Source organism: Fusarium fujikuroi, chromosome FFUJ_chr06 (assembly GCF_900079805.1).
Source record: "Fusarium fujikuroi IMI 58289 draft genome, chromosome FFUJ_chr06".
Taxonomy (NCBI): Eukaryota; Fungi; Ascomycota; class Sordariomycetes; order Hypocreales; family Nectriaceae; genus Fusarium; species Fusarium fujikuroi.
The window spans coordinates 4,078,626-4,106,224 of NC_036627.1; the positions used below are offsets into that span (position 1 = coordinate 4,078,626).

The following is a 27,599-nucleotide window of genomic DNA, read 5'->3' on the forward strand; positions in this document are numbered from 1 at the left end:
TGGCCTCACTACAGTCAGCATCTGCAAAGCGTGAGATGCTACGGCACAGCTTCAGCCGCATGACCAACAACCAACATATCAGGCCACCCTGAAGACAAAAGTCCCGACATTCGCGCCTTTCAGCTCCAGGCAACAGTTCAGTTGCCACTTATAGATACGAAGTGTCCTTAAGTATTCAAAGATAAGATTTTGAATCACCTTTCCTTTGCTGCATTTCTTCTCCTTCATTTGAAGCATTGATTCTTCGTCTCAACGTAATGGCACTTACAATCTCTGCCAGTAGCGAACTCAGCACTAGTGTCTTTGGCACTAATGTCGATGATGAGGTCTCACAGATTTGGAAACAAGTCGAGATCCGCGTTGTGCAAATGGCAGGTGGAGATTCCTCCAAGATCAAACCGAACCTGGACATTAACAGCGTCTTGCAACATTTGGATCAATCCCAGTCCAGGGACAAGAAGGCATCTGAGAAGTATGGTACCGTTAAGAACATTTTCAACCGCACGCTTCAGTGCATCCAGACCGTTGGAGGCATCGTTGCAGACGGGGCGTCATACGTGAGTTTTTATTTCTATCTCCTTGCTATATTGACAATTGGTCCAGGTATTCGCTCCAGCAGGTACCTGCTACAATGCTCTCACCTTTGTAATCCAGGCCTGGCAGGGTTACGAGGGTATCTTCGAAAGCCTCGCTGGCCTTCTCGAGAAGTGTATCGAGTTCCTGGAACGACTTACCTACTACACGGACTATGGGATGGATTCAAAGCTCACCAAAATTGCTTGTCAGCATCTCCAGATCTTTGTGGACATCTGTGACCATACCCTCAAGCTACGCTCAAAACGGAGCAAGTTTGCTGCCTTCATGAAGCAGATGTTCCTCAATGACGATGGTGTACAGGAACTATTAGGTGCCATGAAGAACCTTGTAGAAAAGGAGCATGGGCTCGTATCTGCACAGACTTGGAAGTCGAGTAACGAAGCAGCAGCCAACTCCAAGGACGGCCTCAATTTAACCAAGAACATGCACAACAGCCTGGTTGATGACAGAAAGCAGAAACAACATGAAAAAGATATAAACAACTGGAAGCTCATCATTGTCAACGCCTTGGATTTGGACCGTACCATAATTGAATCTGGTCGTGAGCCTTGGGATAAGACGTGGAAAAGACACAAAAGCAACATCCTCGAGGGCACCGGTGAGTGGCTCTTCCACGACACTCGCTTTACTCGTTGGATTTCGGGCTCCGAAGACTCCAAGCGTATCCTGGCTCTTGAGGGTGAAGAAGGGGCTGGAAAGACACTCCTTGCATCCAACGTCGTTGTTCATCTGCGCAAGATGAAGGGCTCGGGAAAGAGAGTCGTTACTGCACACAACTTCCTCGATATCGATACCAAATCGACAACACATGCCAATGACGCCAACGTTATCTCCAGACACGTTATTTGTCAACTTGCACTGGCTGAGGAACCTGTCATGAAGAGCATGGCAGGCATTTGTGAGAAATCTCAATCATTCAGCAGCACATTGGACATGTGGACGCAGCTGCTCCTCGAGAACGAAGACCTGTCGGCCATGGATGTGACATTTTACATCGTACTCGATGGACTTGGCGCCAATGCTGAGGTTGTAATCAGCTTCTTGCAAAGGTTCTCTGACAACCCTGTCATACAAAGAACTCGCATACTCTTGACAGGAAACAAGCAGCTATTTGATACTATCAATCTGGCTGGGGGAGTCAAAATGGACAAGATTGTACTTGGGGATGCAAACAGCACAGATCTTGTCTTATACATCAACAAGCGCATGGACAGTATGGAAATCCTCAAAAACACGGCCAGGCCGGGTATCTCTGATCTGAGATCCAAGATCCTCTCATCTCTACAGTCTTCTACGAGGGGGGACTACTACAAGGTCGAGAGAGTGCTCGACAGCATCGCCAGAACAGACGATGTCCATGAAATTGATGCTCTGCTTCAATCTGCTGGCAACGTACGACCCGACCAGATTGAGTCGGATATCGAGAAGCTGAATCAACAGCGTACGCCAAAAGAGATCGCTGAGATTAATGAGATGATTCTTTGGGTCAACGATGCCCGAATCTGGTTCTCACCTGCCCAGATTGAAGCAGCACTCGCCCTCAAGGCTGGTCCCAATGCAAGCACGTCGCTTATGTCAATCGAGGCCAAAATTGCGTCAAAATACACCATCTTTACCACCGACTCAGGTCTTGTGCAGTACAAACTTGGCGCTATACAAGAGATAATCCCGCTCAAGAAACGAGATATCGTCGATAGTGGAAGCTCTAGTGGCTTCAAAGAGATCCAACCAGCTGAGGTTAGCATTATCAAACACTACCTCTCTACTATTTGTCCAAGCGACCTGTACCAAAAGTTTGGATTTGATGATTTCTTTGACTTAAAGATGGCGCGCAAGGGGAACTACATCTATCGAGATCCGGATAACTCCCAAGCTTCCATGGTCCTGCGCTGTATAAACTGCCTCACCGATCAGCGCTCTGAAAAGACAGAGCGTCTTTTGGACTACGCCTGTAGTAACCTCCACGTTCATCTGAAGGAGACCGACCTATCTCTGACAGACCGTTCTCTCAAGGCTCAAGTTGGTGATGCTTTACTTAGACTGTTCACTGAGCCGTATGCTCTCGACTCCTTGTTTGGATTCCACTTGCTCCACGAGGATGCGGATGAAGTGCAGTTCTCTAAGAATGATCTTCCTGCTAGTTGGAAAACATGGATCTTATCGGATCAAGGAGTCAACTCGCTTACGAAATGGCTCAAAGACTCTGCTGTCATCGAGAATATCAAGAGCGCGCCACTAGTAGCTTTGTTTAACGCTCCTGATGCCAACCGCCACTTGGCTCTATTTAACCCCTCTGCAAAGGTAGCGGCTGAAGACTTGTTCACAAAGGATACCACTCAGCGGGAGGCTATTCGGGCCTATATACTACTTGATACAATTCTTAACAAGGTATGCAATCTTTCTCATCATTAACTAATATTGCAGCAAATAACATCTTTCCAGGACACACCAGCCACTGAGGAAAGTAAGGAAACAAATGATGGGGCTCAGTCATCCGAAGCAGTCCCAGTAGATGACAAGGAGAAGAAGACAGAAGACGGTGAAGAGGTCGATTCCGTGCATAGCCCGGCCTCAGCAGATATCCAATGGTTAGAAGACTGGGCTCAGGAAAGGATCAAAGTCCAGGAGAAAGGCCCAAAGTGGGAGGCTCAGGCAGCACTACTTCTCTCGTATGTGGCAAGTGAGAAGATTCCAAAGTCACTTGCAGAAGAGAGAGCACGAAAGGCACTCAGCATGGATCCAGAAAGTTGGGTCGCATCCTACGCACTATCCCGTGTCGTCGAATCCAAAGAGGAGTCTCTCAGCCACCTTGAGAAGGTGCTCGATACACTCGCGAAAGACACAGAATGGCAAAACGAGCGAAGTCATAAAGGAATTCTAGCACGAGTCATCTACACTCTTGGCGACAAGTACTGGGAAGATGGGGAACGACAGCAGGAAGCTATTGCGACATATTCCAAGGTATTTGATCTTGGTATGTCCATCCATCTCTTCAGTGGCTTCTCGGATGTTCTTCAAAAATACTCAATAGCCGGCTGCTGGGAACCCATGATCACTTTCTTTGAACGACTGCTTGATGAGCCTCAAGATGGCCCTAACGCAGCAGGAGAGTTCCTGATGGACAGACTTCTGGAACCTGGTGAGGACTTCCTTTCTCTGCTCGTAAAGCTTTTTGAAACATCCGCAAGATACGATCTTCTGGAAACACTATTTGCCCGGGCTATTGCAAAGGCCACTTCGAAAGGTGACCAAGACTACCTCTTCACAATCCGATACTACTACGGCAAGACTCTCTTCAGTATCAAGGGCCACGAGGAAGCTGGCATTGCAGTATGGGAGCTCTATAAAAGCGAGGCTACGACTGAGCTTCACGAGCGGGCTGTTAATCTCATCGATACCTACATGGTACCCGCATGGCTAGAGCTTGCAACTTCCAAAGATGTTGACCCAACAAGGGCTCAAGGCTTCTTTGACAAGATTGAAGCAGCCTATATTGAGTTTGAGGCACTTGATTCGCATGATATCGAGCCTACGGTTGCTTTTGCGCAATACTTCAGGTATCGCGGTGACACCGACAAGGCAAAACAGATACTGCGACCGCGTGTGACAGAAGCGCTGGAGATGCTCTCAGATGACCGCACTGACAATGATCTCTACTCATTATACAACCTAGGGCACATATTAGCGGTAATGCGAGACCTTCCGAATCACATAGCCTGCATGGACCTGATGCGCCTAGCCCTGCGTATCGCTAGGGAAGAGTATATCAAGGCAGTGGCGAATTATGAAGCAGAGGACATCCAAATGGAAATCGCCATGGCAAAAGGCGAGACGTTTATTCGAAGCTATCTCTCCTTGCCTGACGAGCCTGAGACAGCGATTTTCTGGTGTGATGGATGTCGAGCCGAGATCAGCTTTGCGAGCGAGATTTGGACGTGTCTGAGCGAGAGTGGAAGTATACAGCTAGATGATAAGTGCTACAGGAAGCTTATGGAGGGGAGACTGGGGCCTGTGTGTAGTAAAGATCATGAGCACTATTGGGTGCCGAAACGGAACATGGAGGAGATTGATGCGGTACCAGTCGGCTCAGTTAAGCTAGGAGATGAGATCATATCCTTTGAGGCGTGGAAGGATAAAATACGAGACCAGTATGTTGGTGTGGCAACCTAGGAATTTGGGAGCAACAGCCCCGATCCCAGAGCCCCCTCCAGCAATCATAACATGTAGACCTAAGATACGAGTTATTAATAAAGTTGTTGTCTTGAGTCTATTCGGCTGGAAGGTGATACTACGTTAGGAGGCTAATTACTTGCAGCTGCTGTCAACATCTATAAAGAAGATATCACAAAGGGAGGCAATAAAGGAAGCATAACAAGGCGCGTCTACTGCTTAGTGAGGCTAAGAGTAAAGGCTTCTTCTGCTTAAGATAGCCGGTAAATATTGCTTCAGCCAGATTCTCGCGTATCTATAAAGTTCCGTTATCTGTGCTATCCGCTGGAGACGCAAATAGAAAGTCACCTATCCGCAAACTTTGTTTACAGCCCGCCTATAGGGGTTTGGTTTATGTAGCACTAGGTTCGACTCAGAGGAGATCAATAATATTCATATTCCATCCCTTGCTCTCTATTGTACAGCAAGAGGCTGGTGCAAGGCTAGAGAATGTGTCTTGATAAGACTCTTTCAGTCTTAACATCGCGACCCCTTTTCGCACAAAGACTCCCCTTCCAGTCCTTGCCGGCTCCAGCATGAGACAGTAGAAGAGGTAATTGAATTCATCGAGGGTTTCGCGTCTCTCAACAACTGGCAAGATGAAAAAATGCGTGGTTCCCGAAGGAGAGTCGTCAAAATAGAGGCCATCCGCGCAGAGGCTAATTCTCTCAATGAGAATGTGCTCGTGCCCCTCTTCGAAGTCACTTATCCAACAGCCAGTTCCCTTATCAACCACTGCTGTATACAGTGCCCCGCGTAAACGCAGCTGTCTATATTGCAGCTTTCCGTTGCTAAGACATGAGGTCTTGATGGTGACGATGTCGATAAGGCTGATACCATCTACAGGGATCCTGCAGCAGACTGGCACTTTCATCGCGGCCCAGCTCCAAGACGGGGCTAACCATTCATGGGGCCGACGATGGGAGAACGGGGCTTTGAAAGCATCAGGATGGCCCCAATTAACATGCCAGCACAGGGATGCAGGCATTTGAGACTTCCAGTGGCCAGCGTGGCAGTCGTCGTTAATCGCATCCTTCAGTCTGTTGATGAGTCCATGAACTGCAATCAACTTGTCTCCTTCCTTTGTGAGGCGGCACTTTGAGTACTGCTCAACGAGTTGCCCCCATGCAACGTAAACCTTTTGATACCAGTCCGTGGAACCTGTGCCTGTGGCCTCCGAAAGCACAATATTCTTTAGGTACGTGATGTCGACTTCGGTTCGCAATAGAAGCGTTGACGTCTGCCGAATGAGATTTCCTGGAAGACTTGAAAGTCCTTCCCATGACTTTTCTTCGAGGCATTCCCAGTATATCCTTTCCTGGGTAAAATGAAGGATGCGCGGCGAGAGCAGCCGCTCCTGCATCACCCAGGCTCTCTCATTAAGCGGACTTGCCATAGCCGACCCCCATAGGCGTTGATCTACCAGATAATATTTCTCAGGTTGGATGCCCTTATTGTCATTGGCAGGTCCTAGAGTTACTGGAATGGCCTGTCTAATCTGGCTCTTGGGGTTGCTGGTATCACGGTAGAAGAAGAGACCACCGTTACTGTCCCTTGAACTCGAAGCAGCAATGTTGACATACGCATTCCGGTAGATGCTTCCCATGTTAGATGACTCAGTTTCCCAGTCCTGAGGCGAGTCCTGCAAAATGCAAAGACTGTCGATCCACAAGTACTGCAAACCAATAAAGCGCACGACTTCGACGGCGTGCTTGAAGGTAGTCGGCAGCGTTGCAGTGTTTATCCCATTGTTAAGTGTTGGCATAGTGTCCTTAGTAAGCTGAACGAACTTGAGATCACCCCAGCAATGACTAAGGGTGGCGTAGGGTCCGATTGATATGTCCTTTGTGTTGATGACTCTCACAGAAGACGTGGGGGTAGTACCCACGTCTATCAATCGACTAGGAAGTGTCGTGCTCCCAAGTCGCGAAGCTCGACATATCTCGTGTTTGTTTTGGCAAGACTCTAGGTTCTCTCTTATAAAAGCTTTACCAGTCTCAGATAATGTGCCTCGACTTCCCGGCCCAATAGGAATGATGAGGTTGGATAGATCTTTACACGTTAGTATAGATGCAGTGAAATCAAGGGTTAGGTGCCTACCTCTTTCCGGGTAGAGAATAAAGGTGTGGAAATTGCGGCTACCAGCCCAGAAAAGAATTGTGCCTCCGTCGCGACCAATCTCTGCCGTAAAGGTCACCGGCGACGTACAATCGAGGGTTTGTGGCCAACTAAGCTCCTTGCAGATAGCACAGGATGTTCTTCTTGAACACTCCAGGAGAGATTTGGTGGAGTCATGGTGTCGGTACTCTGCCCCGTCGCTCATTTGGCTATCAGAGATTTTTATCCAGTTTCCACAGAGCAAAGCATCGCATTCCTGACAGAATTCAGGTGATACAGCAGAGGTAGTACTTTCTGCCATATTCAAAGTAGGCAATCGGCGCAACGTAAGGAATCTTTCAGATGTATGCAGAGATGGGAAGTAGTGCTCATAATGATAAACACAGCTCCAGAATAGCTACCTACAGGGCTCAAAAGCTAAAACTAGGCGGCCGGAGTGTAGGGCAGCAACGTGACTATCGCATTCGCCCCTTCATTCTGTCATCAGTCTCTATTATGCCAAGATACAGATTAAGAAAATGCAAAAGCTTAAATAAGATAATTAAAACGTAATTTCAACTTAAATTGAAGAACGTCTAGTGTCAGCCTGCGCGAGTGCCTTGCAAGGTTGACTGTGGGCGGCGATTGTCCGATGAGGTGATGGGGCGGAGGGAGGCTGAGTCATGGAAGCTGAATCAAACCTTGCACTGTGTTGTGGCCGATTTTCTCGTCGACCATAACATGCCGCTCTTCACGTTGAAATGATCGATTACAGGTTGGTCGCCTGATGACAGGGCCCAATAAGTAATTAAATTGGAGGTGAGATGTTCGATGCTGTGCGCTGAGCCTTATTGTTCTACATCAACGACAGAATAGCTTACGGGCTTCTGTAGAGCCAACACCTGGCACCATTGCGAGCAACAGCTCTATTGTTGCTTCCGCAGATTGGTGACTCCCAAGGAGGTATTCAATTGCACCAAATGACATGGGCCATGATTTCATGTCTTAGAGCACTTTCAGCCAGCCTCAATATTCAGCCGCAGTGATGAGCTAACCTAAATGAAGATTCAGCTCGCCACAATCAACATTGGGCTGGCCTCGCAGTCCATACATGACGAGAACTCCGCCGATTGTCGATGATTCCAGATTCTTGCACTAGGCTGATATTCCTTGTTTAAGCTGTAAGGCGTTTAATTCGTGATAACAAGTCAAACAGTGCTACAGCACTGACACATCTTGGCTGAGACAGATCGTTCTAGATGGCTTTCCCCGCTCCAGAAAATGACAGATATTTCTGCAAAAAGGACATAACGTAAGTTTCGAGGTGGCCATCTCTATAGAGATACAAACTAAGGTTGAGCACACTTCCTGCAGTCCAAACCTTAATTTATGGCGCGAGAAATGGATCAAAGGTTGGCAGAGTTGTGACTCGAATTGTGATTAGGAATCCAGTTGGGTGGAATGAGCCAAGTCGCACTCTTCACCGAACCCCATATGCAAGGAGCCGAAAACATAGCTAGCTGAAAAAAGTGTATCGACAAGGATCCAATGATCGAGATTATAAATCCCCCCTGCGGTATGGTGGCACACCCTGCCATTGGCCATCGGTTTTAGCTTTGCTATCACCTGTCACCGTTATATCCTCGAACTGAAAGTTCAAGACCATGCTGTTTAGAGTCAGTGTCAATCGTGATTATTATCTTCCCAAGAGAGACAAATACAAATGGTTTGATTCAGACGCTGATATTTAAGGCGATATCAAGAACAACCTGTCGGCATATCCATTAGGGTTAACGTCTAATACATGCCCCATCACACTGCACGCCAAACTTACAAGAACCAAACATAGAGCCAAATAAGAATTAGGGCCCTGATCGTTTAAAAACCGATTATGTCTCAGACCCCATGTATAGCCACCTGCCAAGACTACGTATAGGTTTTAGAGAAGAGAACTTTGAGGCTGCTTAAGTCTTGGCTGACTGGCGTTTTGTCAGTTTGGTGCCATACTTCCGTCAAAACACGGAGACCCAGGCAAATTCCATTGCATGTCTTTGAATGGGTCAGCAGACATAAGAAAAGGGAGACAAGGAGAGAGAAAAAGACCAGGAGTAGGAACATGGCCAGTTGACCGACAAAGTCGAGGGGGGGATTTGAATATAAATATCCGCTTCTGTTAGCATAGATACTCAATTATCATCGCTTCTCATCTTCAAACTGGCTCAAGAATTCAAACCCTGGTGCGGCGATATTAACGAACGCGCCGCTGCTGCTCTTGTCTCTGGTAGAACAAACCCTACTGTCGCTCCAATGGCTGCTGTCGCCGAAATCACCAAGTACCCCTGTAATACACAGGAGGAGACAGATCCAAGCTTTGGCCCTGCCCCCATCTCTAACCTCGCTGGCACTACCGGCGACAATGCCCCAGACGAGCCTGACTCTCTTGTTGTAGGCTTTGGGACTATTGTGCCTCGCTGGGATGTTAAGCCAAATGGCGGGAGGAAGCTCGAGTACTTTGTTCAAACGCAGAGCTTCCCATCCCCGGATACTGCTCGAACTGCGGCTACAGCATTTCAAGAAGCTGCTGATTCCTGGAATGAACTCAATATCGGCATTTCGATAATTGAGACAACTGAACAAGCGAGTGCCAACTTTTACCTCGTGTATAGAGTCAATCCGTCTTTCGGAAATGGACGGAACACACTTGCCCGGGCCTTCTTCCCCCATGAAATCGACCAGGACGTTATCGTCTTCACCCGGGCTTTTGATCGTAACAATTTGCCCATCCTGAAGAACATCTTCCAGCATGAGATAGGTCATATCCTCGGCCTTCGACATGAGTTCGCTATCGAAGGCGATGCAGCTAAGGACCTTTTGCCCGAAGGACAGGGTGCTGTCTTATTAGGGGAGAAGAATTACTTTTCTATTATGAGCTATAACTTCCCTCCCAAGTTTCAAGACAGCGACGGAAACCAGACTATTGGATTCTACAACTTAGCAAATGGACACATGATTAGCGGCAGTCCTGTGACTGACTTCCAGCCACAGATTCGTCGCGCCAATAGGTAGAGTTATATAGATTCTTGTACTAAAGCGCTAAAGACGAGGAATATGGATGAGAGAGGGGGTAGAGGGGTAGAAAAGGAAAAAAGGAAAAATAGAAGAGAAAAAACTAAAAAACAATTTAAAATTATAAAAGGGTTATAATTTATATCTTACTTATAGTTAGTCCTTATAATAGTTCTATAAAGCTCTATTAATAGCTATTAATATACATCCATCCCTACAGGTTGGCTTTTACGCCAATCCTATATAGTATTTCTTCGACACTCCCAGCGTCAGATATCGGGCTCTCTGAGTAAGCTGCAGCTTGTAACGCGTTTCCGAATTTGCCCCTGGCTGCATTGACATTGTTGCCACTATCAAGCAGCTTCTGTAAAATATGTATAGACAGTGTTATCGAGCTTGGATAAGGCACGTACAGAAGCGGTCGCTTGCAAGATACAGTCATACTACCCGCCGTATAGATTCACGTCCGCACCTCTACTGAGGAATATTTCAACAGGTCCAGGGCTCGGTTTCGCACAAGCTGTATATAATACTGTTCTATAAAAGCCTTAAGTCTTTATAGATAAAACAGACTAAAAGGTATATAAAGGGACAGAGCCTTAAGCTATTTAACTCTATAATAGATAGGTTACTATATAGCAGTATATATATTAAATAACCTCTATTATTAAGACTAAGAACTTTAATAATAACTTTAATTTAATTAGTTTAGTCTTTATAGCCTTTATAGAGGGGCTATAGTGTGTTAAATTTAGTAGTAAAATGTTATTGTAGATTGATTTATTATTTCCTTATCTATTAACCTTATCGACCGGAAACTGTTAACTATATCTATCTTATTGCCGCTGTTCTCACTTCCCATCCCCTTAATGTAACAAGGAGGGTAATTATTAGATGGGCTATATAACCCTTAACTTCTGTACTATCCTTGAAACACAGCTCTCAGCTGTTCTGGCAAAAACATCCGTTATACTTATACCGCCCGTGAGGAACTGGTAGGTTTGCTCTCGTATCTTAGTATCACATGCACACTGTGCCACGCGTCTCTGTTGCCGTGATTATGTGTAAAGAAGCTTGTAGATGTATATATATGACCGTTAATTGGGAGCTCAAGGATAAGGCCTCCGTTATGTTCACAACGGGGCACACATTCGAGGTGGATATTTGAAACCGCTGGGCTTTTCTATGTGGTATGAAGATGGTCAGGAAGGATCGCACGGGCCTTTGTATAATGGTCGGGTTCGCGATGGGAAAGAATGCCAGTACGACCTTGTGTCCACTGAGGCCTCAGGCATACTTTAGCCTCAGAGGGATAGGCCGCGGCAGCTCTTAAAGCGGCATAGTGAGACTACTGCCTAATTTATTAGAACTACCGCACTCTACAATCCCTCCTCACTTGCTATCCCCCTCTTATTTTAAGGATACTTGTTCATTAAGAAAGCAACATATTTGCGAAGCCTATTAGTTGTAACACCAGTCGCAAGCTCAGCATGCCCGTCATTATCAGACCATCGGGCAACGCTCCAAGGCTCATAAAAGCATACGAGTTCAGAAAGATAGACCGCCGGTGGCAATTTGATGACATGTGCCCCAAAGAAGAAGAAAAGGTCAAATGCATCATTCAGTCGTCGTTCGATTCTGAAACAGACATCATCAGTGCTACCAATGGGTTTGTGCTGGGCGCGCTTAAAGCATACAGCAAACATCATCATCTCATTCTCCGACCAGACGATATTTGGTTGGCAATTCTGACGCAGCTGAGCTTCTTTATAAATCGGAATGCCGACGCACTTCGACACTTGTTCGTTGCGCATAATAAGAAGAAATGCTTGAGTGTCATATCGCCAGAGATGTTGAAGAAGCAAGACATGGGAGCGATGGCGAAAGTCCTTGCTGAAGGCATGGGCCAAAACATGAAAGACAAGAGCTTACATAAATGGATCATACCGGACTTTACAACCACTACGGACACAGACGTTGTGGCTGCATCTGTTGTCATGGCGGGTGCTTTTCGTTCGTATTTTAACTATAGCTTCAGTTACTACTGTGGCATGCCGTCGATAACACTTCTGGGAACGAAAGAAGATTGGTCCAACCTTGGGACACGCCTAGATGGCCTTACCACGCTTACAAACGGCTTACCACCGGACAGTCAGCCGTCAGAAGAGCTGCATCATTTTCACCAACTCTTGGTCCCAGTGCTTAACCGCATGGCTCGAACATTCGATGATCCTACAGATCCAGAAATTGTCGACTTCTGGTCCCGTATGGTTCACGAGTCTCGGGGCAGTGGGGTGCATTACATATCTGGTTGGCTGACAGCCTTTTGCTTCTGGTCTTCAAAAGGCGATGCGCTCTACTATGAACCCCAGGAAGCAGTCGACATAAGTTCGTCAGACAAGACTCGACCGGGCTGCGTCCTAGATAATGTCCGATACCACCGAACTGATACAGATGTTATCCCAATAGGATGGGCCAGTGCGCCTATTGACGTGGATGACAATGGCTTCGTGTACAAGGCGATGATGATTGCGGGTTCCATGGGTATGAAGGTCTCAAGTAGTGGCGAGAAGCTGGACCGAACTGGCAGATATTGCGATACCATTAGCGCCGACTCTGATGGGAGGCATGTAGTCACGGAGAAAGGTGAGATCTCGACAGTCACTTTTAAACGCACTGATGAAGATGACTTGGAGACGGGCCCTGATACGCTTCAGCCAGTGATTGGGTGGTGGATGTATGAGATAGCAACGCAGAAGAGCGAGGGCGATGAATATTGGGAGGCGGAAAGTGAGAAAGACTGGATACCAGCAGGGTTGGTGGCTTTGCTCAGTAATACTTGACTTATTATATATATATATAATTCTTTTCTCTTTCAATTATTAGGATTTTTAAAATAAAGCTGCTCTAATAGAAATAATTACATAAGTATTAATATAGATTAGATAACTATGATGAGCGACCAATGAAAATGCCCCGATTACAAGCTTATGTCTTCAGGTATAGGCTAACATGTGGTCGGCGCTACAGTAGTCAATTTGTCAGCCCTCTACTGATAAGATCAACGAACTCCGCATATAAACTCTAATCGCCGTATTTATACGGCGCCCGGGCCGCATGTGACGCCAGCGTATCTTCTTGCAATGCAACACAGAGGCATGGTAGATATGATTAGAAAGCGGAGAGGTCACAGAAAGTCCCGAGAGGGCTGTGTTCAATGCAAGGAGAAACACGCCAAGGTGAATATCTTCCCAGTACCAAAAGCAGAGAACCCGCAGCTAACCTTTCTAGTGCAACGAGGTGCATCCGCGATGCCTCCAGTGCGAACGGACCAACCTCGTGTGCAGTTTCTCATCCCCGACGCTGACCAAGCCACCACTGAACGAAGACAGCTTAGCTGATCTGGAATTACTGGAGCACTGGCATCGATATCCTGTGACAGGCGACATGACGGAAACCACAAGGCAGCTGCAACATGACCTTGTTCGCTTGGGCTTCTCTCACCACTACTTACTGAATAGCATCCTGGGTCTCACCGCCCTTCAGCTCTACAGTGAAGATCGCTCTAAGTCCAGATGGTACGCCAGAGCTGTTGCGCACCAACAAGCTGCAATTACCCGAGCTAGGCCGCATTTTGAATCCTTGACTCAGGCGCATGGACAAGCTCTGCTGGGATTTTCTGCTTTCACGTCAATGTATGCCGTAGCGGAACCAATCTATCGCCCAAGTGGCATCTGCTCCGAATCGCCATTCGATCCGGTTGAGGAGTTGCTGAAAGCACTTCGCTTCAGCAGATCTACAATCATGTTTGTGCAGCAGAGCTTCCCCCCGGCTGTAATCTCAGGATCATGGCTTCTCACCAAGTTCTCTACCAAGTACAAAGACACTGAGAATGATCTTGAAACACGATATCCACAGCTTGCATTTCTACAGAGATGCATAACTAGTCACGTTCAAGGGGTTCATATGAGAGCATGCCTCCAGGCCGTGAGAGCACTATTCCGCCGTATTGCAACGCTGTCGGACAACGTCGGCGACCCTGAGCCTGCAAAGATAGTTTGGGGTTGGGGACTTGAGGTAAGCCAGATCTTCCTAGATCTGTGCTCAGTTCGCCACCCCGCAGCACTTGTTATCTTAGGCCACTTTGCTGTTTTGATGAGTTACAACAAGCATTGGTGTCTGAGTCCATGGCCAGCTGGTTTACTGAGCTACATTAATGGGGTTCTTGGAAGTGAGTGGGAACATATTATGAAATGGCCGGGTTCTGTTGTCTTTGGGGGAAATCTTGCTATTAATCGTCTTACTGTATGAGAACATTGCTTCCTTTAATAGAATGAGGTAGTTGGATTGAATTAATCCAGTCCAATTCAACCCCGCAGCGAGTTTAGCCCAGCACCTAATGTCATGCAGAGACTAACTAGAGTGTCATCAGCGCCGCTGCCCCATGGATTGCCCCCCACATACTCGGTGATCTGACCTAACGGAAGCTCATGTCTAGCCTGACCGCGCTACCGTATTAATACGGACAGTGATCCACTATCTGCAGCCAACCACAAACGTAGGTTTTCTCAGTCTCTCAGTACCAGTATTTAACTCGAGTTGTATTTTTCCCGCGAGAGCCATTATGGAAATGGTTGGTATCCTGGCAATGAGATGTAAATTGGTCAGCAGCATAGTCCATGTGGCGTAATTGACATCTCGATTATAAACGCAAGAGTGGCAGAAGTCTATTTCTTGAAGTATAAAACCATGCAATCAACCCACGTATTAACTGACCCATCCAACAATAACTAAACCAAGTTTCTTCACGTATCTACTACCTACCAAACCACTTTACTCTATTCATCATGTCTCTGCCAAAAACTACAAAGGGCTGGGCTGTCGTCGGCCAGGGCAGCTTTGACAACCTCAAGTTCGACACCCAACAGCCTCTCCCTGAGCTTTCTGACAATGAAGTTCTGGTCAAGTTCCATGCAGCGTCTCTCAACTTCCGCGATATCATGATTGCCCAGGTAAATAACCTCTCTCTACCACGATCAGTCTGACTAACTCGTTCAGGGCACTTATCCTTTTGATGTCAAGCCAAACATAATTCCAGGCTCTGATGGCGCCGGAGAAGTCGTGGCAGTTGGGAAGAAGGTCACCCGCTTTCAGGAAGGTTCCAAGGTCATGACTTTGTTTATGCAAACGTACTTTGGTGGACCGCTGACCCCAATGGCCTTGGGATCGGCGGTAGGTGGCTCTATTGATGGCACTCTGCGGGAGTACGGTGTCTTTAACGAGAATGGACTTGTGGATATGCCAAGGAACCTCAGCTATCTTGAGGCTGCAACCCTGCCCTGCAGCGCCCTCACGGCGTGGAATGCTCTCTACGGGCTGAAGGCAGTTCTTCCTGGCGACTGGGTCTTGACCCAGGGTACTGGTGGTGTCAGCATTTCTGCTCTGCAGTTCGCAAAGGCTGCGGGTGCTCGAGTTGTGGCCACAACGTCTTCGGCAGCCAAGGCTCAGAAGCTGAAGGACCTTGGAGCTGATCACGTCATCAACTACAAGGAGCTTCCGAACTGGGGGGAGGAGGCCAAGAGGCTCACTGAAGGCGGTGTTGATCATGTCCTCGAAGTTGGGGGCGCGCACACTATCACGGAAAGCCTCAAAGCTGTGAATCTCGGCGGGGCTGTTACCATCATTGGTTGGATTGCTGGGCCGGGTGAGACTGGACCGAGCTTCCCTCAGATCCTGTCCAGCATGGCTGTTGTCAGGGGAATCGTTGTTGGGAGCCGAGATCAATTCGAAGCAATGGTACGTTCTTGAGTAATCGTGTTTCGCGCTGCCTCTTTCGCCACTTTTCATTACCTGGTTATTAACTTCTCAAGGTTCGCGCAATTGAGGCTTCCGATATCAAACCCGTTCTCGACCAGCAGGTCTTCAAGCTCGAGGAGCTCAAAGAGTAAGTTGACCATGTACCATCGCGATTTAGAAGCTACGCTAATTAATCCAAGTGCTTACCAGTATCTGGTGGACCAGAAGCATTTTAGCAAAGTTGTTATTAAGATTGAGTAGCAGAACTAAAACAAGATATAGATACTGAAGGATATTATTAGTACCTTGCGAGATAAGGATCTAAAACAAACCGTCAATGTCGCAACTCTAGTATTATTTCGTCGCGATACCCAGATTTGAAGGTTCTTTGCTAGTTTTCACACCCAGCAGGATATGCCAAGCTCCTTTAAAATCTTACTAAGTGACGTCAAGAAGTCAACTCACTTACCAAATGGCTCAATGATTCTACTGCCATGGAGAATACTAAGAGCACGCCATTGGTAGCTGCGTTTGACGCGCCTGATGCCATAGCCCACACGAACCCCCTGTTAGACAGGGGAGCGGAAGGGAACTCTCGGCCCCTTCCGCGGTGAAACAAATGTCGGGCCGACAAAAGGGTGCAAAAAAGTAGAAGCTTTGATCATGACAACAGAATATTTAAACGGTTCGAGAAAGACCGTGATACAGTGATTATTTCCAAGCAAATTAGGGCACTATTTGGATCACCCTCTTAAACCATAGTCCTTATTTCTTTCATCTCGTGTTGCTTTTATTGAGATTCTCTAGAATGACGTTCGACATCCATGTGGCGATCTCATCCGTCACTTTGGCAGGAAGTGTCATGTCATTCTTCGCAACCACTTGTGTACTCATTTCGTTTGCCATTTACTATCACCATATCCGAACTTTCAGGCAAATGCTAATTCTGGAGTTGATGTTTTTTGGTATGCAATAGGTCTCTTCTTGCCATCTTTATCTTTCTAATAGCTCGAGAATTTACAAATAACCTGAATAATTCCGTATCCGGTATTTGGCATCTTAAGAACGGAGAACTTAGTAGTGGGAGACTTTGTACTGTTAATGGCTTCATAGGCCAGCTTTCAGCTCAAGGAGTAGACCTTTCGATACTGGCCATCGCTGCTGTTACTCTCTTTACAGTAACAAGACGAATCTATATGCCATCAGTGTCCATGACAAAAAGAATATGTATTTGCCTTTCCATTTCCATCCTTCCTCTCATCACAAGCATCATACCAACCTCCATGGGGGAGATGCAACCAGTCGGTGGCAACTGGTGCTGGATAGGAATAAATCGCCCTGATCTACGGTACACAATGGCACATGGCTGGCGTATCTTTGGCATCTTCAGCACAATTTCCATTTATATCTACATCTGGGTGTACTTGAGAAGACGACTCGGGTCTAAGCCCCGCAGGACACGTCAACTGCGATGTGATGCGCCATCTAGCAATCAAATCGCATCCCTTCCATTCAAGAGCCCGAAAAGAAGCGGATTCCAGGTCATGGGCGAGGAAGAAGTCGAACTTGATCCATTTGAGCGAGGACAACCAAGCATAGCAGCGACTAACCCGGAGGCATTCTGTGAGGAATTTCAACCGCCTCGTTCCCCTCAAGATACCAGATTCAAGGAGATCAATATTGAATTGGGAGAGAGATCACCAGCCGGCTCTAGTAAGACAAAAGGAGGCGTCGTGCGGCATCGACCTACAGCATCGAAATCTGGAGCGGATCCGACAATACTGGAAGATTCCAGCAGTCTTTTCCCCGAACCATCTCAAGCAAGGCAGTCTCAGCAAAGTCAGTTGAGCGTATTGCAAACCAACGCCAGTGAATTCCATATGCGCCCGGATGCTGATCAAGTCGAACTTGAGATCAAGAGAATGCTGCTACTTAACGCATACCCCTTTATGTATGTGCTTCTCTGGATGCCTGGACTCGTTAATCGACTTATGGAGGCATCTGGGAATCCGAACTCGAAAACAATCAACGTTGCCCTTCAAGCTCCAACGCAGTTTATTGGACTGGCTAATGCCTTGACGTATGGCTTCAACCATTATCTAAGAAATAGATTGAATGAGTTGTATCTCAGACCGATGATTACAAGGGTAAAGGATCAAATCAGGCTCTCCTGAGCTTTGATGATTATCAAGCTATGATTACTGTGGTTATGTTGAATTAAGACCCAGGTAGTCCTATCCCTTGCAACTAAGTATGTACTTATGTAGCTTTTTGATATCATCGACAATTTGGAAGCCTCATGGTCTGTCTTGGTTTAATGAACTGTAAGGGCAAGGTCTCTAATCTATAAATAGATCCGTACTTATGTCATTGTCTCCTGCCACTTATAGAGACCAATTAATTAAACTTAATATGTAGCCAAGAAAACCTGAAAAATGATAAAGTGGCGCCTTTTGTCTTGGCAGTATTGCATTTTTCCCTAGTTGGTGCCTGACCCAAGTGTTGAAATCGTACGATTTATACCATTGTGTCTTGTGCTAAGGCCCAAATGTGTTTTGTGACCTTTTTAAGGCTCTCAAACACCAAGTTAGTCTTTATGCTTGGCAGGAGGCATATGAATCTCCTCGAAGACTTTACCGAGCGACCTATACTCCATAGTCTCAATAGCAGCTATCACGCCCTCAGCGCTATCAATATCTGTAGCGTGTATATACATATTCTGGTCAGCTTTCGCGAGTTCCCGGAACCGGTCTCCAATAAAATCGAGCGCCGCATCTCCGTCACTGCCTCCCTCAAATTGGGGGAACCATTTGGACAGCGGCGACTGCAGAATCTTGTTCCTAAATGCCGAAATATTTGACAAAATGACAAGGAATGGCGTTTGGGCGAACCATCTTGAGTTGGCCAGCGAGCTAAAGAGGATGAGATCTTCGTGGAGTCTGTTTATAGTCTCGTCTTCTAGCAGAGTCTGGTCGTAGATGGCTAGGTTACAAATAAAAAGAAGGCAGGCCGCGTCATCGACCAAAACATGAATCCATTTTCGTCTCTGCGTTGACCGATCCGTGATTTGTAAAAGCTGCAGCGTGTGGCTGTCTCGATGGATGAGAGCCTCCTGGGCCACTCGCCCCGAACGGCGCTGGTCAAAGTGAAACCAGTCATGCTCTGTAGGGACGTACTCTGGCGCAAAGATTCGCTTCAAGAGCTTGCTCAGATTGCCATTTGCGGTGCAGGGGCAGGTGAGAATATGCGGATAGCGGCTGTTCAAGAATCGTCGCTCGATATCGTTAAAGTTATGACCAAACTGCATGAGCGCGAGCCGCAATTCTGCGTCGCAATACAGGTTCACCATGCTTTCGACCGTCTCCTCATCTTCGGGCTCTTCGCTCGACACAATCTCCTTGACACGCCCCAGAACTGGATGAGCATTGATCCATTCTGGCTTGCAGGCATGTTCATCGACAATATGCAAGCATTCCCGGCATATCGATGCGACAAAGCGCCTCGCTTCGGCCCGAACATCTGCACGGTCTTCATTGGAAAGCGGAACCTCAAGAAGGCGGGCTTGTTTCAGAAAAAGACTTTTCTCATGCTCATCGCCGAAAAGGATGATTTTTAATTGCCGTTTGCTCCGCTGGAACTCAGCAGCGAGGTATTGGTCAATAGCACGCGTCCGCGCTTTCGCTTCTGCAGGATAGCTGGGCAAGGATAGACAGTCCTCTTCTCTCGCACTTGGTGGCTCTAGAGATTGCATTGTTTTCGAGAATAATGGGCAAAGACCCTCCCACCAACGTGCAGGCTTGCTCTCGGCCCGGGTACGACGGCTTCCGGCTCCTCGACTGGTATCTGGCTTTGGATGTTTGAGACTGTCTTCATCAATACCGGAGATATTAACGTGGTTACTCTCCTTATCGCAGTCCATTCTGGATTTAAAAACGGGATGCAGAACTATTACAGTGAAAAAAACGGAGGAACATAGAGTGAGATGAACGGGCCAAGCCATGACCCCGCTGACTCGCTCGCTGCGGCCGTTGCCTGATTAGGCTGAAGGTGAGATGATCTTTACAGCCATGTCGTCGCGTCTGACGGAGTGCAAAAATGCTATCAAGTCATATAAGTAAGACACAATGTAACTACTGCAGTAGATGAAAGTCTATGTAGCCTAAAAGCCACCTCTGCTAGTCTCACATAGGTGAACAACAACACCCTCGCAGATCTTCCTTCGCAATCATCTGCTTAGCCTTAATCGTGCGTTCCATCATGATCCATAACAAGATGGGAAGAACTCCTCCCGGTGTCGGAGCGATTGCTAGATCACTCCGGTCAAAGAGCGCGTGGCTCACATCGCCGATGACGCCTTTTTCTGTAACGTAGAAGCCAAGATCGACCAAGACGCTCACTTCTGGCTTGACCATAGATTCCTTGATGAAGCCAGGTCCGCGATGCAGTTCTGATATGATCATGGAAGCGCGCGGTGCCTGGACTTCCTCCTCAGCTTCCTGTTTGTCTCTACTGGTGTCATGAGATGGGTCGAAGTCTTTTGAAGCGCTCACGTAGGGGAACTGGCGCTTCATCTGCTTGATGAAGTCTTTCGTGATGATATTTCCAAAACCGATGATCTGGATTTTGGCCTGCTGTGCCGACTCTAGGAGTCCATACCTGGTCAACAAGCGGACCAGGGCATCTGCGGCAATATTGTCCGCCTGACCATTATCGTATTCTTCAATGTTCTTGACAGGATCGATGTACCCCATGATCTTTGCTTCATTTAACTGCTGGGGCAAGGGGCGCTGTATAAGGATGCCGTGTATCTGGGGGTTCATGTTAAGCTTCTTGACTTGGTTCATGACCTCTATCGTTGACGTGTCGGCAGGCATCTCATATACCCAGTAGTCAACACCAGCCTATTTCGCAGTGTGTCAGTTATGATCTGAAAAGGAGACGCCAGAAAGTATTTTATGCCACATTGCAGCTATTGTCCTCGCTACAGTCCATGGTGCGAATGGGGAAATTGCTGACTTACCCGCGCAGCAACATGAGCCTTTATCTTGACATAGTCTACAGCATCAGGGCCCGTGTTGAAGAACACGACGGCCATGACTGGCTCGATGCCACCTCTGTGAGCTTTTCGATGACACCAGTGCTCAATGTCGCGTACGACCAGGTCTCCTGTGAGGAGGCGGGCCGAGCCATTCTGGTACGCTAAGGGGAGAGTTAGCAACTCGATGGCTTCCATCATTGCGCTTTGGCTGTTTATTTCAAATTTCGGAAGCAAGTCGTAGGCCTAGATGGGCTGATGAATTGCTGTACCATTATCGTAATGTTCAATGCCATCTGGGAGGATAACTGAGGGTTGGACGGGAGACGAAGAGGTAGGACAAGGATGAGGTGGAGCCGTGCACGTGCTATGTGAATTCAAGGCAATACTTTCTCCGAGGAATTACCGTTAAACAATTCCCATTGTTTAGCAATTTGCTGTCTCGTCGCCGCTCCCCGATCTCTTCTTCTAGCTAACGTTTAGTTGGTCTGTTCTATCAGTGGCCATATCATCGATACTTCACCCGGCCGGTACATCCCAGCGAACGGTCCCATTATCGTAAGCAGCTCGAACGCGTGCATTGTAGACCTGTCGGCCGAAAACGCGGGGCAGGGCATTGGAAAGATGCTAGGCTCTTTTAAGCACTAGACCAGTTTCTCCTAATTACTAAAGTCGACATTCTGTGGCTAACAACGGAGCCTTAAGCTACACTAAGCCTGTTTTGAGTTAGCTCCCCACGGGTCGTGATTATTCAGATGTTGGTGGAGCCCGGCCGAAAACACGGACAAGACTGGAGGCATCCTCGATTGAAAGAAGTCGGTTACTGGAATCAGAAATCAGATGAAAGGTGCTTATCCATTGGCGGCCATTAGCTTCGCAGCTGACCAATTGTGGTGGTTGGTGCAATATCCTTCTCGTCTGAGAACGCTGTGACTGCAGTGAAAATCTATTTAATAGGACAGTCGCGCAACTTCATTTAGGCCCATCGGAGCAATCAGTTACTGCACTCTATCAGTTGATTCTTCAATATGCGCCTCCCGACCATCATTTCACTGGCCTGCTTGGCCACGGCTGTCTCGGCTTGTGGCCTTTCCATTCCATCATCGATCCATCTCATGGCTCGTGGAGATGCCCAATCCCTTGGCAAACGTAAGTCCTACTCAGCAAACCCATCATCTATTTCAACCTTTTGCTAACTAAACTCCCTCTCAGGTACCATAGGCGTTAGCCCACAGCACCCAGTCGCCCAGAACAGCGAGGACCATTGGACGGTGGCCGAAAACGAACGCCAGATGCAAGTTTCGGACGACGCCTTCATTGCCAAAGACTTTGCCCACTTCAATCACCACCCAAACTCGACTATGTACTACCCCGGCGGCGTCGTGATGAACCTGACGGAGCACATCGAGGACCTCCGCCTTTACTTCTCAAGCTACCCTGATGCGGCTCCTCACAACCACAACTACAGGGTCATGTTTGGCGAAGGTGACTGGACTGTGGCCATCTCTGTCTCTAGCGCCATCAATGGCGGTGCTGTTTCTGATCTCTCGGGCAATTGGTTGCCGCCTACGATGCGTCCTGTCAAGTTTGATCTCATGACAATTGCCCGTTGGGACGGGGGGTGGATGATGGAGGAGTACCTGTGGGTCGACAGTCCTATCATGTTCCGCCAGATGGGAATCCTTCCCGTTCCACCAGCTGACAACCTTCCCGACATCGAGCTCAACCCTTATACGGCACCTCTCTCGACCAAGCCCGGCGTCGACAATGCCAAAGCGAACAAGGCTACAATGACCAAGGCCGACGACGCCTTCAACGCTGGCACCTTCACTGCCGAGGCTCTGCACCTGTCCGAGGACGTCAAGGTCTATGGGCTGACGGACCAGCCTCTCGATCTCAAGGGTTTCCTCGCAACGCTCAAGAGTCTCCGCAAGTCGTTCCCGGATCTGCACCTGGACAACAAGCCGTACAGGCAGATCATTGCGCAGGGGGATTGGACAGCCACAGTTGCTATGTTGAGCGGCACCTTCAAGGGGCCTCTTGAGCTGCCTCCTTATCTGGGATCTTCGCCTGCTCAGCCCACCGGCCGTAAGTTCGACTTGCTTCACTATACTATCTGCCGGTGGCAGGATGGAAAGATCTTGGAAATGCGCATTAACGCAGATATCTTTTCTATTGTCGGCTCGCTCGGGATTCAGCTCGAGTAGTGCATCTATTAGCTGGAGTTCAGCAGCAACTGGATGCCGAATATTAGAGAGCTTGATATTCAGGTTCCGAATGGAAGAAGCAACGTCTGCAATTTTCCCGTTGCCATTATCTTGTACAACTTACAGGAACCCGGCCCGTTATTCTATTCTTCAAGTATATTTAGGACAGTTCATTTAGTCTTTAACTCATCAGAATCCTCTTCTGACTCTAGTGACGCGTCAAATACCCCATTGCATTGAAGTAAAGCCCAGTAAGTCGCATCAATGCCCTGCATTGCCCACTCGTCTGCCCCGGCCATCACATCAACTGCACCGAAAGTGTTCCGCTGTTCTTCTGGGTGGAAATGAACTGGAACCAGAGATTCCAGGTCCTTGCTCTCTGGGTGTGATAAACCAGCGGACAAAGTGACACCGTCCATCCTCGGTGCGGGTACCTCGACACGCTCCATTACTTGTGCTTTTTGGACTGATGCCGGAACCGGCGGCACCACAATCGTAATGACGCCGAAATACGGTATCTTCAGTTCAACACTTGGAGAGCACTGCGGGTCAAAGGTGGGGGATTCTGTCTCGGGAGAGCTCAGGAGAGGTAATAATTTCTCGATGACATTTGTAGATTCCTCAAAGAACTTGTCGCCATTCAGGTATGAAAGATGCTTCATTCGGTCCTTCACTGCGATAATGAGCGCCCTATCTGTGATGCGATGCATGTTTTGGCCATTGGTTGGATCCCGAACCTCCAGATTCTGCGCATGAGATACCAGCAAGGTCATTGCTGCGACCAGAGCGGCGTAGTCAACGTGACGACAGGCATAGGCTGAGTCGTTGAAGCTCCGGAAGACACGGAATCTGTCCAGAATGTTGCGACTCGAGCTGGTACAAATCGTCTTGCTGTTTTGCTGGTCGTGAGGAAACAACGGGTTTCTCAGCAAATACGGGATATGCAGCAGAACCAAGAGTAGATGATGGCTCATCTGCATAATCAGTCGACTTGCCACCTCTACAGCGGATGCTGGACTTTGTTCTGTGTTAACGAGGGGAACTTCCCACCAGGAGTCACCCATGAGACCCTGGCCTGCCATGAGATCACTACTGATCAGCTGGGTCAGAGAGTAAGCCTGCATTTGGGTAGAGTTGTTGCGCTCAATCATCTTTTCCGATACCACGGCATGCAGCTTCTCCAGCTTCTCTGAGGGTGCATCTCTCGCGGTCAGCTGCTGAGCAGCGAAGGAGTTATCGTGGCTGCCGGCTGGAAGACCGAGCAGGAGAGACAGGTAGCGATCACAAGCCACGGATCGGAACCATAACATTTGTGGCGAGGGAGGATATCGGGTTGAGAATGACGTATCAGGAGGGGCCACTGCGCCGGCGTCAATCCCCATCAGTTGTCCAACGCTGAGGGCTTGTCGGAAAATAAGCCAGCCCTTCCTGAGGTTTCCTGCATTTTGTTGCCAGTAGCCTAAGAGCAATAGACACTCGAGTCCTTCAAGAGTAGACACGACGCGATTAGCCGAGATGAACTTATCCACGCCGTCAACAATCTCCTCCATCGTTCTTAGCATCGAAGCACGAAGCGAGGGCAGTGGACGGTTGAACCTTGGGGAGAGCTGCTGCATGCAAATGACCAGCTGCAAGAGCCTCTTGGCCAGAAGAGTCGGTCGGCTTGAGGGTGATGGTATTACCCCGACAGCTTCCGGAGGTTCCGAGTTCCCTTCCGCCACGTCAGCTTGGCGATGGAATAATGTTGTAACATAGAGGGGCCCGACGCTAGCCTCAAAGATGGTATTGACATCGATTTGTGACGGGAAGAGTTTGTACAACGTCTCTGCGAGGCCAGAGGGTCCAGCGAGATCCATGGTCATCTCGTGCGTTGTGCCGGAGATGAGGGATGAAGTGGTATAATGGGACCTGGGAATGGTTGGTGTCCCGAGACGGACAGGGTCTCTTATCGTCGGTGCGTCTGGGTACTCGAGCTCATCCATAACGACTTGAGAGATGCCGGGTGAGTGTTGGGTAGAGATGCCAGTGGATGGACAGAGTGCGGATCTTTCCGCAAGCTTCTCCATCAGCTCCTCGAGCCTACCCAGGCGACGCGCCAGATGCCGCATGGACAGTTGAGATGCCTCTGATTCATCGGCAAACTCTTGACCGCGGCAAATCGAGCCGCGTTTCCCGCATGGCCTACACACCAGATCGTCTGGAGCTGAAAACTGGCATCGTATCTTGCGGCGACGGCCTCGAACAAGTTAGCAAACAAGCTTTGGTTGTTCTCATGGGGAGCTAGGCCTACATTCCCAGCAGCTGTGTGTGCCTTTGCGGATACTCCTAGCCTGAGCTCTAGCTTTTGCCTGACTTGATGAGCTCATCTTGCTTGTTGGAGATAAGTAGTAGAGGAATGACAGAGGGACTTTGCACTCTGGCGCGAGGGTGCGATTTAACTACAAACGGACAAGTCTCGCATACCACTTGCCTTGAAAACCCCGGAATTCCTCAGCATGCGGGGAGAAGCAGGACCAACAATGGCCGCCAATCAGAAGCGTGTCAACAGGGGTATGTATTCAGTTAATTGATAAGATTATTTACCCTACACTAATAATTGCATTCTTTATTGTTATATAAATCCAAATAGAATGGTCTTAATATTATCCGATAGGTACAAGAGAAAAGCAGACTCAATATTTCCTTCTTATTTCCTGCCTTGAGCTACAATTTAGACCTTGCGGTCGACATTCTCCTGTTCCAGAGTCGTTGGCATCTCGGCGCTAAAAACTTTGGACTTGGTAGGCTCGTCAACGGTGACATCTGCAGCCTCTCCATCAAAGATAACAGCAATCTCCTCCAAGGCTTTACCCTTAGTTTCAAGGAACCAACCGTAGGCAATGAAACTCTCGACAAGAAGGACAGCCACGTAAACGAGATAGTACCGCCATCCAATGCTATCCAGTCCAACAGGATTGACATACTGATTGACGAAGACAGCGCATTTCGTCGCGAGAACATACACGCCCATTCCCTTGGCGCGGATAGAATATGGAAGAACCTCGACCGAGTATGCTACTGGAAGGGGCGAGAAAGCCATGCAGTAGAAGATCTCGTATACAAAAATGAGTGCCATCACCGCGACACCAGCAGACTTGGCTTCAGTGGCGGCAAAGCGTTCCGATGCGATGGTCCATCCTGTAAAGACTAGCAACATGCCAAGTGTAGAGATTCGGAAAAGAGGACGGCGGCCGACGCGATCCACGAAGCAGGCGCTGGTGAGAGCGAGGGCCCAGTTCCAAATATTGATAAGACCGTTGACCAGGGCTTGTGTCTTTTTGTTCGTGATGCCGACGGTGTCCATGACTCGGGAGAGATCTACAGAGTCATTAAGTCAGCGATTGATCAGTCAGATTATAGCTTTTGAAGTCGACTTACAGTAAGAGATCAATCCATTCCCAGACCATTGCGACATTAGACCCATGCAAATAACGAGGAACATCCTGTAGCGGTTGCCCTTGGTGCTAACCATAGACTTCCAAGTGGTCTGACCAGATACTGCGGATTGTCAGTAACGAATCACAGGGCGACAGCGGGCGACCTACACTTTTCTTGCTCAATTGCGGCTCGAATTTCTTCGTATTCTAGCTCTACTAGTTCGGTCTTGACACCTTCTCCGTGGTACTTTGTGAGAGCTTCGAGGGCCTCTTCACTGCGATCGTTCGAGATAAGCCATCGTGGGGATTCGGGGAGGAACCAGACAGTCGATAGCTGGATGAGACTGGGTGCCATCTGAAGCAGGGAGGGGATTCTCCACGACCACGTGCTGGGGATTACTCGGGTGCCGTAGGTGATCCAAGCAGCTGCAATAGAGCCCAGAAACCAACTAGAAGAGTCAGCAAAGATAAGGGTCAAGAAGAAAAGATTGACTTACCAGGTGTTGCAGATAGCTGTAATGGTGACTCGATCTTTCGGATGAGACAACTCACTAACCATGCTAGGAGACGCAGTCGTAGCAAAAGACAGTCCAAAGCCCAGAATGAAGCGGCTTACAACAAACATGGCAAAGTTGGTACTCTCGCACTGCAGAATGGCACCAGCAATCATGATGATGCTTCCTGTAGTGATACCCCATCGTCTGCCATATTTATCAGCAACAAAGGGCGCAATAGGCGTGGAGCAGATGCTGCCAAGCGACATGATCGCGCTCATGAGGCCAAGCTGAGAACCGCGTGGGTTATCGAAGAAGTCATCCCAGTACGAGACAGTCTGCAGGGAGTTCATCATACTTCCATCATACCCCGAGGTTGCGTATGACACAACACATGCTGGGAAGAGCAGGAAGTAAAGATGTCTCCGCGCAGCTGACTTGTACCAGCTTGGAGACTCGTTGGAGAGCTCAGATATGCGCGAGGGCTTGTAGGCTGCATCGTTGGTGCCCTGCTGGCGGGCTTGCTTGGCGAGCAAGTCCTGCTTTGGGGCCGGAAGACGATTTCGAAGAAAGTTCATGGCGAAAGATCAGTCCAAAGGAGATGTCGGCGTTGATGAAGGAGATAAGAGCAGGTAAATCTGCATGGTAGGTTGTCTTATATATGTGTTTGTGATGTGATAAA

At 48.2% G+C, this 27,599-nt stretch overlaps 12 protein-coding genes; 7 read left to right on the plus strand and 5 right to left on the minus strand.

Annotated features, from left to right (window-relative positions):
* Positions 1–257: 257 nt before the first annotated feature.
* FFUJ_06636 (uncharacterized protein) lies at positions 258–4,767 on the plus strand (the record flags this gene model as incomplete). XM_023579984.1 has 3 exons in its annotated part: positions 258–557; positions 604–2,985; positions 3,040–4,767. The coding sequence occupies 3 exons, from the start codon at positions 258–260 to the stop codon at positions 4,765–4,767; spliced, it is 4,410 nt and encodes a 1,469-aa protein (XP_023432726.1).
* Positions 4,768–5,179: 412 nt separating this feature from the next.
* On the minus strand, positions 5,180–7,225 carry FFUJ_06637 (related to tol protein; the record flags this gene model as incomplete). XM_023579985.1 has 2 exons in its annotated part: positions 5,180–6,858; positions 6,907–7,225. The coding sequence occupies 2 exons, from the start codon at positions 7,223–7,225 to the stop codon at positions 5,180–5,182; spliced, it is 1,998 nt and encodes a 665-aa protein (XP_023432727.1).
* A 1,985-nt stretch (positions 7,226–9,210) lies between these two features.
* Positions 9,211–9,969, plus strand: FFUJ_06638 (uncharacterized protein; the record flags this gene model as incomplete). Its single annotated transcript, XM_023579986.1, has 1 exon — positions 9,211–9,969. One exon carries the CDS (start codon positions 9,211–9,213, stop codon positions 9,967–9,969), a length of 759 nt encoding a protein of 252 aa, XP_023432728.1.
* A 1,490-nt stretch (positions 9,970–11,459) lies between these two features.
* FFUJ_06639 (uncharacterized protein) lies at positions 11,460–12,812 on the plus strand (the record flags this gene model as incomplete). Its single annotated transcript, XM_023579987.1, has 1 exon — positions 11,460–12,812. The coding sequence occupies one exon, from the start codon at positions 11,460–11,462 to the stop codon at positions 12,810–12,812; it is 1,353 nt and encodes a 450-aa protein (XP_023432729.1).
* A 604-nt stretch (positions 12,813–13,416) lies between these two features.
* FFUJ_06640 (uncharacterized protein) lies at positions 13,417–14,280 on the plus strand (the record flags this gene model as incomplete). The annotated part of the gene is made up of 1 exon (XM_023579988.1): positions 13,417–14,280. The coding sequence occupies one exon, from the start codon at positions 13,417–13,419 to the stop codon at positions 14,278–14,280; it is 864 nt and encodes a 287-aa protein (XP_023432730.1).
* A 536-nt stretch (positions 14,281–14,816) lies between these two features.
* Positions 14,817–16,026, plus strand: FFUJ_06641 (related to alcohol dehydrogenase; the record flags this gene model as incomplete). XM_023579989.1 has 4 exons in its annotated part: positions 14,817–14,981; positions 15,028–15,765; positions 15,840–15,913; positions 15,966–16,026. 4 exons carry the CDS (start codon positions 14,817–14,819, stop codon positions 16,024–16,026), a joined length of 1,038 nt encoding a protein of 345 aa, XP_023432731.1.
* A 547-nt stretch (positions 16,027–16,573) lies between these two features.
* Positions 16,574–17,939, plus strand: FFUJ_06642 (uncharacterized protein; the record flags this gene model as incomplete). XM_023579990.1 has 2 exons in its annotated part: positions 16,574–16,730; positions 16,774–17,939. The coding sequence occupies 2 exons, from the start codon at positions 16,574–16,576 to the stop codon at positions 17,937–17,939; spliced, it is 1,323 nt and encodes a 440-aa protein (XP_023432732.1).
* Positions 17,940–18,352: 413 nt separating this feature from the next.
* On the minus strand, positions 18,353–19,684 carry FFUJ_06643 (probable G protein alpha chain; the record flags this gene model as incomplete). Its single annotated transcript, XM_023579991.1, has 1 exon — positions 18,353–19,684. One exon carries the CDS (start codon positions 19,682–19,684, stop codon positions 18,353–18,355), a length of 1,332 nt encoding a protein of 443 aa, XP_023432733.1.
* A 262-nt stretch (positions 19,685–19,946) lies between these two features.
* Positions 19,947–20,998, minus strand: FFUJ_06644 (related to MIS1-C1-tetrahydrofolate synthase precursor, mitochondrial; the record flags this gene model as incomplete). XM_023579992.1 has 2 exons in its annotated part: positions 19,947–20,666; positions 20,786–20,998. 2 exons carry the CDS (start codon positions 20,996–20,998, stop codon positions 19,947–19,949), a joined length of 933 nt encoding a protein of 310 aa, XP_023432734.1.
* An 830-nt stretch (positions 20,999–21,828) lies between these two features.
* FFUJ_06645 (uncharacterized protein) lies at positions 21,829–23,007 on the plus strand (the record flags this gene model as incomplete). XM_023579993.1 has 3 exons in its annotated part: positions 21,829–21,949; positions 22,013–22,420; positions 22,499–23,007. The coding sequence occupies 3 exons, from the start codon at positions 21,829–21,831 to the stop codon at positions 23,005–23,007; spliced, it is 1,038 nt and encodes a 345-aa protein (XP_023432735.1).
* A 170-nt stretch (positions 23,008–23,177) lies between these two features.
* Positions 23,178–25,373, minus strand: FFUJ_06646 (uncharacterized protein; the record flags this gene model as incomplete). XM_023579995.1 has 2 exons in its annotated part: positions 23,178–25,243; positions 25,298–25,373. The coding sequence occupies 2 exons, from the start codon at positions 25,371–25,373 to the stop codon at positions 23,178–23,180; spliced, it is 2,142 nt and encodes a 713-aa protein (XP_023432736.1).
* Positions 25,374–25,717: 344 nt separating this feature from the next.
* On the minus strand, positions 25,718–27,495 carry FFUJ_06647 (related to hexose transporter protein; the record flags this gene model as incomplete). XM_023579996.1 has 4 exons in its annotated part: positions 25,718–26,364; positions 26,425–26,544; positions 26,592–26,872; positions 26,921–27,495. The coding sequence occupies 4 exons, from the start codon at positions 27,493–27,495 to the stop codon at positions 25,718–25,720; spliced, it is 1,623 nt and encodes a 540-aa protein (XP_023432737.1).
* Positions 27,496–27,599: the final 104 nt, after the last annotated feature.